At 41.0% G+C, this 18,821-nt stretch overlaps 2 protein-coding genes across 11 annotated transcripts in view; both read right to left on the bottom strand.

Annotated features, from left to right (window-relative positions):
* Positions 1-1,309: 1,309 nt before the first annotated feature.
* On the bottom strand, positions 1,310-10,535 carry ncbp3 (nuclear cap binding subunit 3). The gene is made up of 13 exons (XM_067492255.1): positions 10,288-10,535; positions 8,692-8,757; positions 8,207-8,312; positions 7,995-8,120; positions 7,341-7,451; positions 7,085-7,239; positions 6,650-6,758; positions 5,962-6,061; positions 5,654-5,763; positions 5,078-5,387; positions 4,604-4,752; positions 4,342-4,524; positions 1,310-4,244 (listed from the first exon to the last, which is right to left on the bottom strand). Exons 1-13 carry the CDS (start codon positions 10,468-10,470, stop codon positions 3,922-3,924), a joined length of 2,031 nt encoding a protein of 676 aa, XP_067348356.1. The 5' UTR covers positions 10,471-10,535; the 3' UTR covers positions 1,310-3,921.
* Positions 10,536-11,118: 583 nt separating this feature from the next.
* Positions 11,119-18,821, bottom strand: part of LOC137108004 (rap1 GTPase-activating protein 2-like) — a 29,700-nt gene continuing 21,997 nt past the window's right edge. For 5 of the 10 annotated variants that reach the window (XM_067492247.1, XM_067492246.1, XM_067492244.1 and 2 more), the window contains 12 exons: positions 17,592-17,747; positions 17,305-17,376; positions 17,118-17,204; positions 16,591-16,737; positions 16,150-16,254; positions 15,981-16,072; positions 15,773-15,862; positions 15,306-15,393; positions 14,925-14,982; positions 14,762-14,832; positions 14,443-14,476; positions 11,119-13,833 (listed from right to left, as the gene is read on the bottom strand). In XM_067492247.1, the coding sequence (XP_067348348.1) occupies positions 14,465-14,476; positions 14,762-14,832; positions 14,925-14,982; positions 15,306-15,393; positions 15,773-15,862; positions 15,981-16,072; positions 16,150-16,254; positions 16,591-16,737; positions 17,118-17,204; positions 17,305-17,376; positions 17,592-17,747 (978 nt within the window). In that variant the 3' untranslated portion in view covers positions 11,119-13,833; positions 14,443-14,464. Of the gene's footprint in view, positions 13,834-14,442; positions 14,477-14,761; positions 14,983-15,305; positions 15,644-15,772; positions 15,863-15,980; positions 16,073-16,149; positions 16,255-16,590; positions 16,738-17,117; positions 17,205-17,304; positions 17,377-17,591; positions 17,748-18,821 lie in introns of those variants that run through there. The other 5 variants (XM_067492245.1, XR_010912123.1, XR_010912124.1 and 2 more) reach the window with 5 other exon arrangements.

The following is an 18,821-nucleotide window of genomic DNA, read 5'->3' as shown; positions in this document are numbered from 1 at the left end:
GAATGGGACTAAATTGTATTTTTTATATTTACTGAACGAGGCAAAATTGGTATGTGGAATTATCCAGGCACATTAAAGTCTGTATTTTTGTTGCCAGAGAACTACGTACAAAGTCTAAGAGGCTGGATATTGGCACTGATTATCCAATATGGATTAATTCAATTCACAGTCCATAATTGATTCATATCATTTACATTTAATTTGATTTATTTATGTTTTACTTACACCAGATTATTAGCAAAATTGCATTAAACACTTAAGAATCTAGTAATTTCATTTTTTGTTCTTCAAGAAGTAACTTCAGTAACTTCCCAGAGAATAAAATTTCCACCTAATGTAGTGTTAAAAGCAAAATCAGTTCCACTCTGGTAAGAATTATTTCTTACACTAAACTAACTAAACTTGAAAAGTGGGAGGGAGTGTGCAGACTTCAGAGCTCTTCGCATCTCTAAGCTGGAGTTTTGCTTGGGGTCCTTTCTGTGCTGATGGGACCAATAGTCACAGATTACTGGCAGAGTGCAGTAGCTGGGGGGGATTGTAGACCTGGATGAGGGAGTTCGGGTGAGAAGGTGCTGCTGAGTCACAGCTTTGAACCTGATGCAGCCAGTGCAGAGATTTGAAAACAAAGAGTTCTGACAGACTGCGAGAGTTGGAAACTCTTTAAGGTCCATCCAGGTATAAAGGACGTGAGCCAGGCTAAAGCTTTAGCAGAGATGTTAAGGTCAGAGTGTGGACCGGAGGTCTGGTGATTTATTAACTACAGATTGGATGAAACTAACTAAACTGTTTCGGTTTCAAAACCTGGGGAACAGGATTTATTTTTCTTACCAAATGCAAATAATGAAAACTGTACATTATATTTTGGGGTCTACCCGTGAAAAACTGATGTTATCCCACACGTGGACTGTCTGCAGCAGGAGCTCCAACTAACTACAGCATGGACACTTTAATGATCCCACAGCCCGAACAAGAACGAGTTCACACACTAACTATTTCATCTGCAGTGTTCGTGTTCACGCAGCAATCCAAGTCCAATTCTATCGTTTCACAGTGTGAAGTCTTCTTCCGTGTCTCAGAGACAGTCAGCTGAACGACTTACTCCCGACAGTGCCGTAAATTGGTCACGGGTTACGGCACTGTCGTGGCTCAAGACGAGTACTATAATGCCTACTTTACTTTTAAACTCTAACCTTTTTTGTGCACTTTGCACTAAATACTTAACCAGCACTTGCATACATGTTTACAGAAATGCACTTAATCGGCAAATCGACATTTTATCATCAGCATTACGCAAGAGACATTAGACAGCTGCAAATTCAATGACATGTTTTATTATTTTACAATAATTGGACATAGTTCTCTTAATTCAGGTTATGAGATTGTCACCACGTCATGAAATTTTACAAACCATGTGGCGCGTTATTTTTATTTCCTAGTAGATTGAATGATATTCTAATCTGTAGTATCACTTCTGATCTGAATGCTACGGACGTCACAGTAATGATATCTTAATCTTATTTTTCTGACTTCCGTACGTTTTTTTGGCGTCTAGCTACTTGAGCAGACTCTCAGCTAAAACACCATTCAAACTTTAAAACTTTGTGACTTTAAATATATTTATACTTCGTATAGTTATACTTTGAATAGTTATACTTTGAAGTATAACAACTAAAAACTTAAAAGGCAAGTGATGCGCAATTGATGACCGACATCATCATCATCAATCACGTCACATAATTGCCTTTGAAGCTTTAAGGCGAACAGGCTTTGAAGTTTCCCCATTTATAGCATGTATATAAGGAGGCCACATTTCCTTTCAGCCTCTTTCTGCTTTGCATGGAAAATCCTTTCAGTCCAAAGCATTCACAGTGGATTCTCTGTGCCTTTTCTAGATACAATTAAATATTCTACTTGGTGCTTACTGATGCCAAAAAATAATCCATAGGTTAATGGATTATGTGATATTAAACACAAAGTTGCTCTGACTGTGTGTGGGCTGCACCTTGACACACTTCTGGATTGCAAATTTCTTATATATGAATATTCCATATGTGCTGGGGGAAAACAATTTTAGATAACTCCTGTCTTTACCTGATCAGTGACCTAAACTGCAAGTTTGCTGATAATGAAAAAAAAAAATCTATTGCTGCTGCCATATTTCAAACTCTGAGGTCCATTTCTACATATAAACATGTGCTGCCTGTAGACAAATTAAAAACATGCCCATTTCCCCTGTGATTATCGTCACATGACAAGTCTTTCTAGTAAAACATACAGGAAATAATTCAGAAATTGCAGATCTGTAAAATAAAGCACCAGCCAACATTTTAATATGTATTTAAAGTCATAATTATGAGTGTGATCTGATGTCACCTGATTGGATTACAGTTGCTGTGGCCCCCAAAACATTAAAATAACCGAAAAAAAAAAAACAAAAACACCAGATTCATACTGCTGATGTACAATACAGTGTTGAGCATATTTAGCATCAGAAAATAATCATTGCAGACACATCAGTCTTCGATTTTCCCGTTTTCACTCATGTCTTATGATCTCTTTCAGTTTTGAGAGAAACAACACAGTTATGATAATAAAGAAAAAGAATTGTGAAGTTTTATGAGTAAAATTTGTTTTTCTCATATTGATTTCATCACTTTTGCCAATGTCCTTTTCTATCCCCATGTTTCCCTCACTGTCCACAGGGAAGACTTTACCATCATTACCGCTCTGCTCAGACAAAGGAGCCCGTACAATGTAAGAACATACATTTTTTTTCACGTGAAGTTTTTGTACCGATCCTCCTGTGAATACACTGAAACTGAGCTGCAGCTGGACGTGACAAAGCGTTGGAGAGGAATGGTCCGAAGTGACACATCCACTACCAGGACTGACGGTTCAGTTCTCAGAGGGTGAAGCAGTTTTGGGGGGAAAAAAAAAAAAAAACTCAGATTCCCAAACTAAATCTGACTTACTAACATACAGCAGCTTTTTAAAACATGGGAGTGTTTGGCTGTTAAAGATCTGCACAGATGCTTATTTACTGACAGGAGCATGGCTGGATTAGGAACCAGTGGGTCCCTGGGCACAGACATAAAAACACTGCCAGGCCTCCAACACAGGACTAAACCTCCACACTGAAGACCAGCAACTACGAACATGCTCATTTACTTCTGGGCCCTTGTGCTACGGTTTTAGACAGAGGCACTGGAACAAATTCAGGTTTTGCATTGCTACAACAATGTGAGAAATTAAAAAAAATAAAAATAAAAAAGGATGCTGCTGTCAGAATCCCCATATATTGTGCTGTTAATACCACAGCTGTGGGTGTTCCAGTAGTAACTGTCAGTCCTGACCTGTGTCACTTATGTACTCAGAATGTGGGAATGCTGAGTCTGATCTGATCAAATAATTTACTTTTTAGAGATTTAATCGGTATGTGACACCAAATCTGATACTTTGTTTTTACAAACTACTTCATCCAAATATATAGTCAAGCTGACCTGACTAACCCTTCAGACTGAAAATATGATAACTATAATTCGTGCTGAATTGTGGATTTATTTCCAGGGGAAATTATGATAAGTTTCAAGAGATCGGAGCTGTGAAATAAACCAACAATCAAAAACAAAGACAAACAAAAGAACATTGGGAAGCTTTTAACTGAATCCTCTACTAAGAAATGTTAGCAATCCCTTCTAATACAGGGCCCTGGGCCTGTACCCATCAGGCCGCTGCAGTAATCCATCCATAAACTGCAGACAACAAAAAGCAGTTCCTGTCTAAACCCATCACACTGGCCTCAGATCTGCCATCTGTTTCATGCCTTTGTCTTCCAGTACTTTGACAAAGGTGCGGTGTTAAAAGGAGGGAATCAAACACTTGCTGTCTTCCTCCTCCTCCTCTTCCAATTCGAGCTTCATTTCAGGCATCAGACTCGTCGCTGCTGTCGCGACTGATCTCGATCTGCAGCGATGGCAGGTTGTCCAGCCGGCTCTTCTTCATCTTGTGGGACATACGTTCCTGTTTCTGTTTGATCATGGCACCCCACATCCTCTGCAGCGTCGAGTCGTCTTCCTCCTCCACCTCCTCCGCCTCATCCTCTCCGTCGACTCGTTTTCTCCCACTGCTTCCGCTGCCACTGTCAGTTGGCCCTGACGAGGAGGGGAACAAACCCGTTGACCGGCTGCTCGATCTGTGATGTCCAGCGTCGTTGTCACTGGAGCCAAGTCTGCTCCACAGGCTGCCTGCAGGGGGGTTAGTTAGTTAGTTTTGTTAACAAGCTCAGAAATCTTAAAACGTGCTGCGATTATATAAAAGCATGGATCCAGCTGCAGACCGTACTTGTCTTTCTGTCTTTGGACGAGTTGGAAAAGTGGACTTTATTGTCCTGACTGGAAACACCCAGTCTGCGATGCACATCTCTGATTGGTTCTCTGGCTGGGGGGGTGTCTCTGGGCGATACCGGGGAGGGGGAGCGTCGTCCGTCAGGAGAGTAGCGCCTCTTCCCTAACCGCTGCCGAATATCTGCAAACACAGGGTCGGACGTGTTAATGCGTCCTGTGGAAGCAGGTGAAGCCAACTCACACAGAGATTAGCTGCAGACCTGTTTTCCCGCCGCTTGTCACTGGGGGGGTCTGTCTGTGCTGAGACAGACCCTGTCTTTTCTCCTCCAGCAGCTGCCGCACATCCGTCACCTTGGTGGGCGATGAAGATATGGTCCTGCTCTGTGACCCTGACCCACCGATCCGGTTCCTACTCACAAGACAAAGTCAGGAAAAAAAGATTAAAAAACAGATAAAAATACAAAAATAAAAGAACATGTTTTTTGTTCTACTTTAACTATTACAGAAATCTGAACAGTATGACAGAAGAGTAGAAATGCTGCTGTTTAGAATTATTACATCACATGCTTGAGTCCCAGCTGTGGGTAACAATAATTCTTACGGATAAATAAAAATCCTAATTAATAATAATAATAATAATAATAATAATAATAAATCCTAATTAATGCAGGATCTGGATGGAACAACAGAACATCGATGGTGGATGCATGACCACTGCAGCGGGTGGTTCTTACCGGATGCTCTTTATGTGAGTTTCCAGCTCGTCTGCATACATAGTCATCTTCTTGCTCTTCTTTGGGGACGGTGTGGAGATCATTTTTAGCTCCAGGTCATAGTCCATCTCGTCCGACTCCGACCAGGGAGACGGAGAGCGCTCCACGCGGCTATGAAGCCCCGGCCCCTGCGATCGCGAGTTGCTGCCTTTTTCACCTCGCTCCTTGTACTCCACCACCCTGTCATCGGAGTCCATGTCCTCGTCACTATCCTCTTCTTCCTCTTCTTCTTCCTCCTTGATGGGCTCCTCTGGAAGGTTGACCAGATCAGCTGAGGCGGGAGAAGAGAAGAGTCAGTTTCCCGTATACTAGTACAAGCATGGCAGGCATTTTTAAAGATCCTATTCTGTGTGTGATTCACGTCTGACAGCTACACGCATGAAAACAGGAATGAGAGTAATGAGAGTAACCTGAATGACAACACGGCTCTTAATGGATTTTATGTACAACATACATACATACATCCGCATTTCTAGCGGACACACTGCAGTGTGCGACTACCAGCAGAATGGAGGCTGATGTGATATTCGTTCTCACCCGAGTGTCTGTGTGTGTACGGAGGTGTGTGTCCCATGCTGTCTCCAATGAGAGGCTTCTTGCTCTTAATGACGTCTCTCTGGATCCGCCGGTTGTGGTACCTCCTCTTCCTGAGCACAGAGACGACGTTTGTACATTTTACAGTGGAAACACAAAACACAGAATGGTCTCAAACTCTTAACGCCGCAGTAGAGATGATTTGACTCCTTTCTGAGGCAGCATCAGATGATCCAAGGGGGTGTTTCTAATGTTCTGGACATTCATCTAAATTAAAGCAACACAAACCTGACCAACAGTGTGAGACCCACCAGGAGTTGCTGAGGATTCCTTTCATGCCTCCGTAGTTTGGATTTCCGTACTTCATGTAGTATCTGCTACGCCGCGCAGCGCCCAGCTCCTTTTTATCTTCTGTAGAAGACAAAGATGTACTCGCATTAAAGCAGGAATCAATTGTGTTAAAGACACAGTTAAAAAGCCCTAATTACAGATGTTCTGAGCTCACTCAAACTGTCCACTGAGTACATTTAGAAATATGTCTCTGAACAATTTAGGTACTGAATTCATTTCCTGCACATTGGCTGGTGTATAAAAAACTGAAAATACCAACCAACAAAAACATGCAAACATCAAGTCAACATGCCATCAGGGTTCCAGGTGACTACTGTAGCTGCTCTGACACCAACAACAACAAAATAGGAGAGTGCACCAGGTGGAGTGGTGTGATGTTTTACTGATGCCTTGTTTCTGTGATCCACCACCAGAGCAGTTTCTCCTGGACACTGCTTCAGCACACACAGGCAGCAAAGGAGGCGGTGAGGTCAACCAGCATTGCATATTATGATGGGTCATTATTGATGATATACATGGTTAATGTGTAGGTTGAGAAAAAGCACAAAAACACTAAATCTGGGTTTTATACCACAGCTGTGCCGCCTGGACGCTTGCAGCAGTGTAACAAGAAACTGAGAGTAATTCACTGGGACGAGTGAGTGAGACCTTGTGTCGCGAACCGCAGCAGGAGTTTGTTTCCTTTGAAGGGCTTGATGGCCGGTCGCAGGTCATTTCTCAGCAGAGACTCTCTCTCCGTCCCCGACAGGTCGTCCAACTGAGACACAAAAGGACGTCAGAACAACTTCGGAAACCAGCACTTTAAAAATGAATTAAATGGATGCTGATAACGCGCTGATGTCCAAAGGAAAGATTAGAACATTATTAAAATTAGCAACATATGAATAATCATTAACAACCATGTTATGTTTTACATAAAATGAACCTTTCCACACGTCTACAACACAAATCATTAGGAGCTTTTGATCACACTTGCTAAGTAAGTGTTAATTAGGCCTGAACTTTAAATCCTGAGGCTATGGTTGCTGTGGCTCACCAGTTAAGACCTTTATAAACACACTTCTGAAGGACATGTGGTTCTACCTGACCACCCTCTGCTTTTGTCTTCGGCTCTGCATCCCCATCAATGTCTTTCCCCTCGATATCCTCGCTGCTCTTTTTCACAGTTTCCTCCTCATCTTCATCCACCTCACCCTCCTCTTCTTCGTCCTCTTCATCTGACCTCTGACCCCTATGACCTGTCAGGTGATAAAAACGCACGTGTCAGTTACTTTTTACAATTCATTAACCTGCCGATTGTATTTCTGGCCACACGCTGACCCCACTCGGCTCTGTTCACCTGGCTGGCTGCTGCTCTCCGTCTCTGTGGCAACAGCATCTGGGTCACGCATTCGGCTGGTGTTGATGAGGGCTCGGATGGAGGTGTCGTCATCCAGCCAAACCACGTTGCCTAGGAAATAATCAGGTGGTGTGTGAGTATTCCTAAATAAAAATATATTTTAACTGCAAATTGTTTATACTGCACCAATCACCACTTGTCAGTTTTAATATTAAAATATTACTTTTAAAAATAAAAATATACTGATGCCTCATCATGGGTTAAAATCAGCTCCGTCTTTGCCAAAAGTGACCTTTGACCAATACCTTTTGAAAATTAATTACTGTAGTCAGCAAAGCTAATTGGAATTCAAATAAACATATGAACATTTTTCCATTAAAATTTGTTTTTTGTTTTTATTTAAATTATACAGCTTGAAAGAAAAAGAAACACTAAATGAAATGTGTTTGGATTCCTAAGATTACAAATCTTTTACAAAAATCAATTTAAACCAATGAATGAATGAATGAATGAATGAATTTAATAATTGATCTGTCGGGTTAAAAAAATAAAAGTTATTAGAACAGTTGTTAGCTGCAACTTTAATTCTATCCCAGCGACCAAATCTTTCCTTAATAATACATTTCGAACAGCCGTGTGTGTGTGTGCACTTACAGGAAGTGTCATCAATCCACTCGATGTGTGCTGGAGGATATTCCTTAAAATATCCAAAGACATCCTGTGTGCTCATGTCGTCCACTCCTGTCATATGGATGGCCTCCAGGCGTAGTCTTGGGATGGCTAAGCGCCACAGAGGACAACAACATTAAAAAAACAAGGCTCACACATACAAATAAATCCTTGTTTTGTCTGTATAGGGCTGGTACCTTTCTTCATGGCATCTTTATCGAGGAAAACGTTCCTCTGACCGATGGACTCCTCAACATGGAAATGGAAACGTCTTGCTCGCTTCTCTTTTCTCTCAATTGCCTCCTGATGAACACACACAAATACAAGCACACACTTTTCAATACACAGCTGTGTGTACATCCAGAGCTTCCACTTGCAGCGTACTCAGCTCCAGTGAAGCAGAATAACAGTTCCAATTCTAAACTTACACGAAGTGTTTCTGCTCATTTAAAGTCTGTTCCGTTTTGAAGAACAATAAAATAAATTCTTAATAACATAGTAGAACTACATTAATTTCAGTACAATGAAGAAATTACAGGAAAACCACATTTCGGACTGAAGGAAGGTTTTGTGCCGTCCTCCCAACAGGTGTAAAAACGTTTCAGTCTCAGCACTGCAGCTGAACTTTAGATATGTTTACTGTACATCAGATAGAGGCTGTGTGTGTTTATGGGAGTTGTACCTTTGAGTTGACATCAATCCCAGTGATGAAGGCTCCAGCCTTGTTCTCATACCTCCTGCTCGTATCCTGCAAAACAAAACGCACCAGCACAGACACGTACGTTACAGTCGTATCCGTAAAGCTTCATTTTAAATGCTCATCATCTTTGTATTAGTGAAACATTGATTTGGAAATACAGCACAGCTCTTCACCACCAAAGACCAGTGTGGTGATGAATTGGTGTTTCTAACATTCTCACACAGTGACATTTTGGTTTTCACAAAATGATGAAATCAGCTCATTTTCTGCACAAGTGGTGAATTGTGAATACATTTAGACTATTACTGTTATTCAGTTTCATGTGTCTGTTGGCTTTGAGAGGAAATTGTGTAAAATGGTAACAACTGGATTGTAAAAAGCACTTCTTCTAAAATTTGTACGAAAAGTAGTTTCAAGACCTTAAGTACAAAACAGAGACCTGAAGCTGACTTTAACCAATTTCTCCCACACTGCACTGTCAAATTGTTCTTACATTTATTGGTATTTTAAATCAATTTAGCAGAAATTAAAATAGACAGTACACATATCCGGTTTCTCAGCATAATTTACTTCTCTTTTTTATCTGCAATAACCAGGCAAAGATGTTATTTTGAGATTTTACAAAACTATGTGTCTCACAAAGGCAGAAAACAAGCTAACTCTGAACACTGACCAAGGAGAAACGTGGAACAGTGAGAAAAACACTACACTTAGCAGTGATTTATTTGGAAGATGATGGTTAATTAGTTTTAAACTGCTGTAGTCCTGTCTGAAGTGAAATTACCACTTTAGTACAGTCCTGAGAATTAAAACTGAACAAAGCATTAGACCCTACTATTACCTGCTGACCTGTCATAACACATTAAATATTACTAATTAATTCTAAGCATTACTAAACGGATGCTGGTGATCTAACTGCAGCAATAATTGTGATTGCAACAGTACAAGTGAACACACTAAAGCAAAGTGACCCCGTTTCAAGACAGATGTTGCTCTTTACACAATATCCCATTTAAAAAATGTATAATCTAATTAATATTCACAAGACAACAGACTCACTATTTCATATGTTAACAGATCAGGACAATATTTGGGGGATAACATCGGGGTTTAGTTTGATGAATTCTCTCATAAAGGAAGAGCTACTTTTACAATAGTGATTATGAATTGGCCGAAATGATCAGTGTTCGAAGACGAATCAAACTTGTCTAATGTGACCGACCGGTTTCAGTTAACCGCCTTCATTTGTACGTAAAAACGGTTAAGGTGAACTTTCCTGGACGCAGTTCGGTGGCTGTTTCCCCAGACAAACGCTGTTCATCGCCGTGCTACCAGCAACAAGTGGCCGAGACACAAGCAACGAAACAGCAGCTGCTCAACCAAACTGCGTGGCCCAATAACCAAAGCAAGTCGGTGTTAAAGGCCGTTAAATGCTACCGAGCGTTCGCCTAAACACTAACGCTGCTAACTAGCAGTTCTCAAGCAAAGCCGGGAGGTTAAGGTGCCACACGGCGACGCTCTTCGCAGTTCCGCAGACGCCAGTCCGCGGTCTGACAGGGGCCTAGTCTGGACACTTACCGGCAAAAGCGCCTTGAGGGAACGGTTAACCGAAATATCATCCGCCCCCAGTTCTCCCTCCTCCACCTCCATCGGTTCGGCTTCGCGGGCATCTCGGTCCGACTCGGAGTCAGAGTCCGATTCCGAGCGGTCGGAGCCGCTGTCTGATTTTACCGACACCTGTAAGCTACGCACAGCCGCCATGGAGATAGCTGCGAACAACGGCCGCCTCTGGTACTGCGGTTGTTTGGCTTTAACCCTAACCCGGAAGTCATTCCCTGTCCTCCGACTTCTTCCTCGTTGGTGCTGCGAATGGTGGAAACAGTTAGCGCCACCCAGTGGCTACTTTTAGAAGTAGCGCATCCACGCACATTGTGAAAATGCTCCACCTCCTCACAGTATTTAACAACATTCTCTAATATCATATTTAAATCAATGTATTAATGAATATCGATTGTCATCAAAAAATCTTCTAAAAAATTTGTGAAAAAAAAGTTTTTTTTTAAGTTGAAACGCTTTTAATTCTTGTTCCAAATGTGCCACCTTATTGTGAGAGTGGTCTGTGTATTAAAACATTTCTCGATCTGCACCTGCTCGTAGCCTGTGTTGATATGGAGCTTTGGTCATCAGTTTATTTTAATTGATTGATGATTGATCACTTTGTGGCCCAGGCCTGCTACAGTGCAGGTAAACAAGTATGGTTACCTGAGTTAACCTCACGGCAGGGTGTAGTTTTTAGGGGGAATGGAATAAAAATGTTTTACTGAGATTTTTTTGTCTTTATGATAAATGACGTGTGATCACAGCTGACACATACAAATACACAAAAATTAGTAGAACAAAGTGAAAAAGTGTCTGAAGCAAAAATTTTATAACATTTTCAAAGAGTTTTCCATCATGATGCAGATCAGTGAATATAAACACACAGAGACATCTTTGTATTTATGCTACGTTTTCCCTCACCCATTTTAAAATAAACTATTACAGTTATTAAGGAAAAATATCTGAACACAGAAAATGAGATTTACACCTAAAATCAGAGCAAGAATAGGAGGAACAGAAATTGTGCTTTCAGTGCAATCAGGACACTTAGTTTAGTCAGTGACCTGGTTCAGTCTGTACATATTTAATATTTATGTAAATATATTTAACACCCACAGAACTTTTTGTCATTTTAGTGCAAAATCATACATTTCCTGCCGCTTTCCTTTGCTGACCACTTCCAGCCAGTTTCAAGCCCATTTTGTGTCTATTTTCTATTTCTATCCTGTTTCCTGCTTATATTCTGTACATTTCAGTTTCCAGAAAATTAGGTTTTATTTCTAAAACCCAAAACGTGAATTCCCCAGTTGGAATTTCAGACCCTCAAACAGGATCTGTTGACCATTTCCAGCCAGTTGTTTGTCCATATTCTGTCTCCTTTCAGTATCCAGATTGATTTACATCAGTTAACCCTGTCTGTTTTCTGTCTGTTTCCAGTTTGTTTCCTATCAGTTTCCAGTCTGTTTGCTGAGCATTTCCTGTCTTTTTCCAGCCAATTTAACCCAATTTCTGTCTGTTTTCTGAGTTTTAAGTCTGTTAGCTGCCTGTTTCCTGACAGCATCTGGTCCATTTTTGGCAGTTTTTGCATCAGATGGCAGCTTTTTTCCCCCTTTTGTAGGTTTAAGCTTATCCGGATACTTCTTCACAGTGGATTTCTGGATTCTCAGGGTTCTTGAAATTTGTTTTAAGTTTGATACATGTTGAAATGACCAGGTCTTAATCGACAGTTTGAGCGTCATGTTTAAATGTAAAACTGTGACTATAGTGTTTAAATGTAGACATCATTTAATAATATTGCATTGACATAATTTAGTTGGGAGACAGTTACTCAGATCCAGAGCTGCATGAAGGTGAATGTTCACTGAAAATGAAAGTATTGCTTCCACAGCAGGAAACCTGAAAGAACTAGGCTAATGTCACCTTATTGTTATTGCAAGCGTTTCATCTGGGTTTCTGCAGGTTCACAGATGAAACAGGAAGACTGTTACCTCCTGCCGTTCAGAAGGAGCCAGATATAAGTGGTTAGGTTGTGATCAGGTTGGTCTTCATAGGGACACAGTCAGAGATTACAGAGTGCAGAAAAACCCTGTGTCTGTAAGGTGAAGTCTTTTTGAAGATTTGCTTTAATCATGTTTCAAATGTTTCATTCCCTTAGATTGATGGTCGTTTGTCAGCTGTTGTTCTCAGTCCTCACCATGTTTGCTGCGATGCAGTTTTGTTCGTTTGCAGGACAAAGAAGACGCTACATATACCAAATCAGATGCCTTCACTGACTTCAGCCACAAACGTTGTAGAGCCGACATTAGCACCTACAGGAGATTTGCTACTGATTTTTAGACATTTGTCTGTGGACACTAAATTCTGGAGAAACCCTGTGTACAATCTGTAATCTCAACCTTTACGAGAGAAGTGCATATTGAGATAGATTGGATATGTTCCTAGAAACTACAACTGTGGTGGTTAAATAATAAATAATTCTTTGGTGCAATTTATTATTGTAGAGAAGGAGAGAAGGAATTTTCAGTGAACATCAGCCTTCAGTCGCCTCAGAATCAACGGATTTATCAGTTTTACTGTGTGTTCTCAAAATTACAGTCTCCATTTGTTGTTGACCCCCAACTTTGCATCATTTTTATTATTAACCAACTAGTCCCCCTTGGATTCACTGGAAACAGCTCCTCAATTGTGAAGATTTACCAGTTATTTGTCTATGACACCAAAATCAACATCTTTGTATTTTTACTGACAACAACAGTAACAACAGAGCTGTTCCAGATATACAGTATTTCAATGGATCTTTATCCAGTATAAAAGGATTTTCTTTGCTGAGGTTCTGTTTGATTTGGACACAGTTTGGATGGAAACAGGTTGAAGCTGCAGCCAGAGCTCATACACAAAGTTATTTTTGTGTTTTTTTTTACTGTTGAGCTTTGACTGGAGCTGTGTTGATGAATGTCTGCAGAAGAAGCAGATAAAAACTGTTTAACCAGGAAAAGTATCAGGGTTGAATATTGGATTTGTATTTTAACATCATTTGGCCCAATATAAGCATCAGGTCGAACTCAGCAGATATCTGATGCTACAGGAATCAGATCAGGATCTGGGCTTTAACTAACCTGCCCTTCAGTGTGTCATGTGCCAGACAGGTAGAACAACAGAACATCATCATCAGGATTATTTTCTCATCCAGGACTAGTAAACTGATCAAAATGTGCAAATTTGATGGAATGGTCCTTTGAATGACACCTAGGCCTCACTTTGCATGTGAACTAACCTCAGTATGTGTGTGTGTCTGCACCATTCAGGTTCACGTGGTTCACTGTGTTGACGTGCACAGTCCTGCAGAGCTGATGCAGCTGAAGAAGGAATGTTGTAGAGTTTCCCTTTTAACCATTGTGTGTGTGTGTGTGTGTGTTTGTGTGGACACATTTGTAGTTTAAGGTTCAGGTTTGTGATTATTGGTGTTTTCAGATTCATGTCCTCCTCTTCGTCTGTGCCGCTGTTTGTCTGAACCTTGTTGTTCTTCTGTAAATAACAAAGAGAATAAACAGATTAAAAATAAATTCTCACTGCAACAAACAGCAAAACTCCCTGTCAGAAGCAACTCAATAAAAATATTTACCCTCAGCTTGGCAGTAAAGAAACAATGGACAGATTTAAGTGTTTTAGTTGACTGGCCCCCAATGCAAAAACCCAATGGAGGCTAACTGCTGCTAACAACTAACCAAATGCGAGTAGAGAAGATTTAATGTTGTTTTTAGCACCTGCGGGGTCACTGTGGTCGGCAGTCTCTGCTAAATAACATAACCTAAACCCTCATCTCTGTGTGTAACCTGAGGAACAAAAATCAGAGCAAGATAAGTGTGAAAAGCAACACAGCTCTCACTGCTGCATGAGGCTCACATCACGTATAGGGTTAAATTAGTGTCAATTGAAAACTAATTTAAAATAATTTGAAAACAAAAATAAATTTCCCCTCAAAAGGCAAATAATCACAATAAAAGTAGAAGAGAAGGCTGCTTAGCATGGAATTATTCTCCACATTCTTAATATTTGTTATAAATCCAAAAAGCCCTGAATATAGTGTAACACACATTATTGACTGGAAAGACACAAACACGATGCTGAACATACCTCCCTCTGCCCAGTTCACGGTCTAGTGTCCCTGCTGATGACAGAGAGAAAAGAATAGAAAAGTTGTGGCATTATTAAAAATAAATGTGAAACAGATTCAGTGAAGTAGTTTAACAGAACCAACACGTTTTCTTTGGACCGTTTCATGGAAATATAAATACAATTTGCTCTTTCTGTGTAGTGTGGAACTGAAAGAGAGAGAAATCATTAGTGCTGTTAGAACACTAACCTTTGCTTGTAACCACAGTCACCGATTACAGTGAAAAAACTATTAAAACTATTGTGAACTTTATTTATTCAACACCACAAACAGACTCACTGCAGCAGAATGGCTCAGCTTGTCGAAACGAAACTTGAGGTTGGATCTGGGAGAACCTTTATTTCTCATCTCTGAAAGTGAAAGAGAAACAAACAGCAGGAAAACTGGAAAACAAAGACAGAGGAGCTAAACTGTCAAACTGGATATTTGGGTTTTACTAGACCTGTGGGGCTGCGACAGACAATGAGCGGAGTTGAACTTTGACCCTCCGCCGCTGCAGCCTGAGCGACATAAAGACAATTTTTGATACTAAATCATTTGACGAATCATTAAACAATGAACACAATCTGATATTTTGGGCCCAGTTTGAATCTTCTAATAACAATAGAACTCTATAATCACTCATTTCCCCCCATGAGCATCTCATCTCCAGCTTGAATCAGCCTACAAAGCCTTTTTCTTCCTGTGCTGCTGCTGCTCTGCACAGGCAGCTGCAGGTTTCCTCCCTCACTGCAGACTTTGTTTGGCTTTGCTCTCTTTGCTGCTACAGGATGCACCAGCTGGATACTGGAGTAGGTTATACAGTGAATCTATGATTCCTCACCAGGTGTGTGTCATCAGCAGGGACGGTGAAGGTGCAGGTGCTAGATGTGGATCTGGAAATCTTACTGCTCTCCCTCTTCACGTGCATCCTGCAGATAACAAAAACCTCCCAGCAAACTTTCGTTCATTTAAGTTCAATGTTCATTTGGTCCTTTTTTGTAAAGAAACACTCATTTGGTATTTAGATACAGTGTCTCTCACCAAAAGCCAAAAAAATCTTAGTAGTTATTTTAAAAGAGTTTATTTTTCACTAGCTCATCATCTTCTTCACTGCTTTTGTTGACACTTTAGTTTTTGGTGAGTTACCAATATCAAACTGTTGGCAGGACTCTAAACCACCTGTGTATGAGAGCAAAAGATACGTGGAACCAGTCAAAACTAGCTGTAAGAGCTGCTGAGGTGAAGATAAAATCAAAAAGACAGGAAGCTGAAGAGCAAACAAGCAGGGATACCTGCCTAGTTACATACCTGTCTCGTCCCGCCTCCGGAGAGCTGGGATTGGACGGCAGCTCCAACATTGGCTGACAGCTGTCAAAGCTCCTCTGCTCACTGAGAAGACTGACGGGTTCACAATTGTAAAGAACAGAGTGTGAAAACTGGATTCCATCTGCTTTACCTCCTGTTTTTTTTTTTATCACTGTACATCACACATGGAGACAGGAGACACTGTGGTTACCTCCTGTGGTTGTGTTTCTCCGTTTGGCTGTCGACACTCAGCAGACGAGGGAAAATTCCTGAACGTCTCTTCACAGGAGACTTTACGTTACACTGACAAAAACACTGCGTCATTACAATGACAGTTCTCGGGATGGCAGGTAAGATGCTGAACAATTATCACTGCTCACCTCCACACTAATGTGTGCCAGGCCCCCCCCACTCAGACTGGTAGGTAGTCCCACTCCACCCCGTGACATGGTCTCCATGGAAACACTCCGCCCTCGCATTGCTCTCTGAGAGGGACAAAAAGCATGACTGTAAAAGTCTGAAACAAACGTCATTTATGTAATGAATAACTTGGTTTACACAAAGCAGGACGACTGTGTCTGAAGGATAAAACTAACAAAATCACATCAATGCTCAGTTCATCCAGCATTATTGTTTTGGGAGTGAGATGCAATGTGTTTCCAACGTGTGTGTTGTACAACATGTACAACGAGCTCTGGTTTAGTTTCAGTAACTAAAGCCAATTAAAGAAGAATCTGAATAATGAAAAAATGGAGCCGTTTCTGTCCATAAGGAACTAATAACTCAAAAAACAGTTTAGAGAAATGAAAACTCAAACAGACCTTGATGGAATCCAATAAGCCTCCATGGGCGTGTCCATTCTCTGATCGACCCTCCTCCTCCAGACCCACTGTCAGTCCCAGCATGCTCTGAGAGAGTCTCTGCAGCTCATCGTGGAGGCTGTCAAGTAAAGCCGCCCGAGTCCGCTCCTAAAGAATGAATCATTTATTTTGGGAATTATTCTGAACTCCAGGGTAGTTGGTTATGCTGCTGCAGTTTCCATCCACCCAACAGTGGACAAAGGTGTGTGAATGACAGGAAACAAAAGAGGCCCTAAAATCGTGCTCTGTGGAACACCAGAGGCAAGAACACCAGAGGCAAGAACACCAGAGGCAAGAACACCAGAGGAAGCATGTTTAGTTAGAGCAGGACATTTCATCAGTTTCTCTTCACACTTACTTAAAAGAAAAATCAATATTGTATTTTATTGTATTTTCTTAAACCCACCTTAGGTTTTCATCAGCATAAGCTAAAAGTGCAGCAACTGCTGTTTGTACTGTCTATAACCTCCAACTCCAGGTGTGTTTACCTCCAGTCGGGCAAAGCGTTCGCTCTTGTAACAAGCCAGCTCTGAGTTGACAAGTTTAGTGAGAAGAAACTCCCTGAACTCTGGACCCTGAAAAAAAAGGCAGGTGTATATAAATTAGTTGAATAGTTATTAACCGTTTCTGTGCTGTTGAAATTAACCTAAAAACAGGAACAAAACTCTATCTCACCTTCTTAAAGACGGATGGATTTGGGAGGGGTGGGCCAAACTGTGGTACATCTTCTCGTGCTGTAACGGACACCTGTCAATCAGTCAGAAGATGTTTTACCGCTAAACGATGCCATTAAGTGTTAAATCAAGTTCATCTAAAAATGGACAAATGAACATACATCACTGGAACATGGTTTCAAACTGCTCATTCTGTTTGGTTGTAAATAACCTTTTGGTCTAATCAGATTCAAAGATTGCTTCAGCATTTTTCCATTGAAAACCAACAAAGTTTTGGCTCAGCTTTACCTTATAGGTGGTGTTGTCAGAGCACGGCTCCTCCACCTGCACCAGGATGAACGCGTGGAGGAAGTTGGAGGCGATCATGTCTGGGACAAAAGGTGTGGCTTCTTCTTGAAACACCACCGCTACAATGTCATTTCCTATGTGACGTTTCCGCTGAAGCTGAAGAAAAACAAGGATGATTCACATCTTATAGCCTGATGCGTCGCCTAATGTCTCACTGCTTTACGTGATAAAGCCTTGTATTGTCTTATTATTCCTTGTTAGGTTACGTTAAACTGTGCTGCATTTACAGTAGGAAGAAAAAGTATGTGAACCTTCTGGAATTTTATGGTTTTTTTGCATTAATGTGTAATTAAATGTGATCTGATCATCGCAATCAATATTATTACGTGCCTACAATAATAACACGGAAAATTTAGATCTTTCATGTTTTTATTGAACACACTTCATTCAACATTCAAAATGGTAGTGGAAAAAGTAAGTGAACCCCTGGTTGTCCAGCCCCTGGCAGAAATATCCCCAACCAGGAGCTTCCTGTAGCTGTGGATCAGACCTGAGCATCATTCAGGAGGAATTTTAGCCCATTCTTATCGGCGGAACTGCTTTAGCTCTGTCATATTCTTTGGACGTCTCGTGAGTATGGGTCTCTTCAGGTCATTCCCTAACATCTCTCTACTGGGTTGAGGTCTGGGCTCTGGCTTGGCTGCTCCAAAAGGCAGATTTTGTTTTTCTCTAGTAACTGTGTTGAGGATTAGCTCTGGTGATTGTCCTGTAGCATCAGGGTTCCAGCTGATGTGCAGACTTTTTGACACACTTGGGAATTCATTCATTCATTAATGCAACAAAGCAAATCCTCCATACGTGACGGTCGGGATGATGTTTTCATGATAACGTGCAGTGCCCTTCTTATGCCAGATGTAGTGCTGCATGTTTTTTTACAAATAGTTAAATCTTAGTTTCTCCAGTCCACAAAACATTTTGCTAATACCACTGTGCAGCGACAACGTCCTGTTTCAAGCACTGCCACAGACCATGTTTGCTCAGTGTTTTACGTACTGTAGACTCACGATCACAGATGGTAATCAGATTCAATAATGCCTTCAAATCTTTGGCTGTCACTCATGATGAGTCTTCGTTGTCCCAAAGTGTCTCCATTTGTAGATCTGAATTTCTAAAGTCTTTGAAATCACTTTATAAGTGTTTCCAGCTTAATGTAACTCAACAAGGTTTGAT

The sequence above is a fragment of the Channa argus genome, chromosome 22 (assembly GCF_033026475.1).
Source record: "Channa argus isolate prfri chromosome 22, Channa argus male v1.0, whole genome shotgun sequence".
NCBI classification, from domain to species: Eukaryota; Metazoa; Chordata; class Actinopteri; order Anabantiformes; family Channidae; genus Channa; species Channa argus.
Note: the sequence above shows the minus strand (reverse complement) of the source record. Positions and strands in the feature narration are given on the sequence as shown.

What these genes read in the sequence shown, in the direction of transcription:
- ncbp3 (XM_067492255.1), bottom strand. Translation starts at nt 10,470, where the DNA reads ATGGCGGCTGTGCGTAGCTTACAGGTGTCGGTAAAATCAGACAGCGGC. An exon ending in GGATTGATGTCAACTCAAAG is followed by an intron (nt 8,313 to 8,691) that starts GTACAACTCCCA and finishes TGTGTTCATCAG; the next exon opens with GAGGCAATTGAGAGAAAAGA. An exon ending in ACTCACATAAAGAGCATCCG is followed by an intron (nt 4,753 to 5,077) that starts GTAAGAACCACC and finishes TCTTGTGAGTAG; the next exon opens with GAACCGGATCGGTGGGTCAG.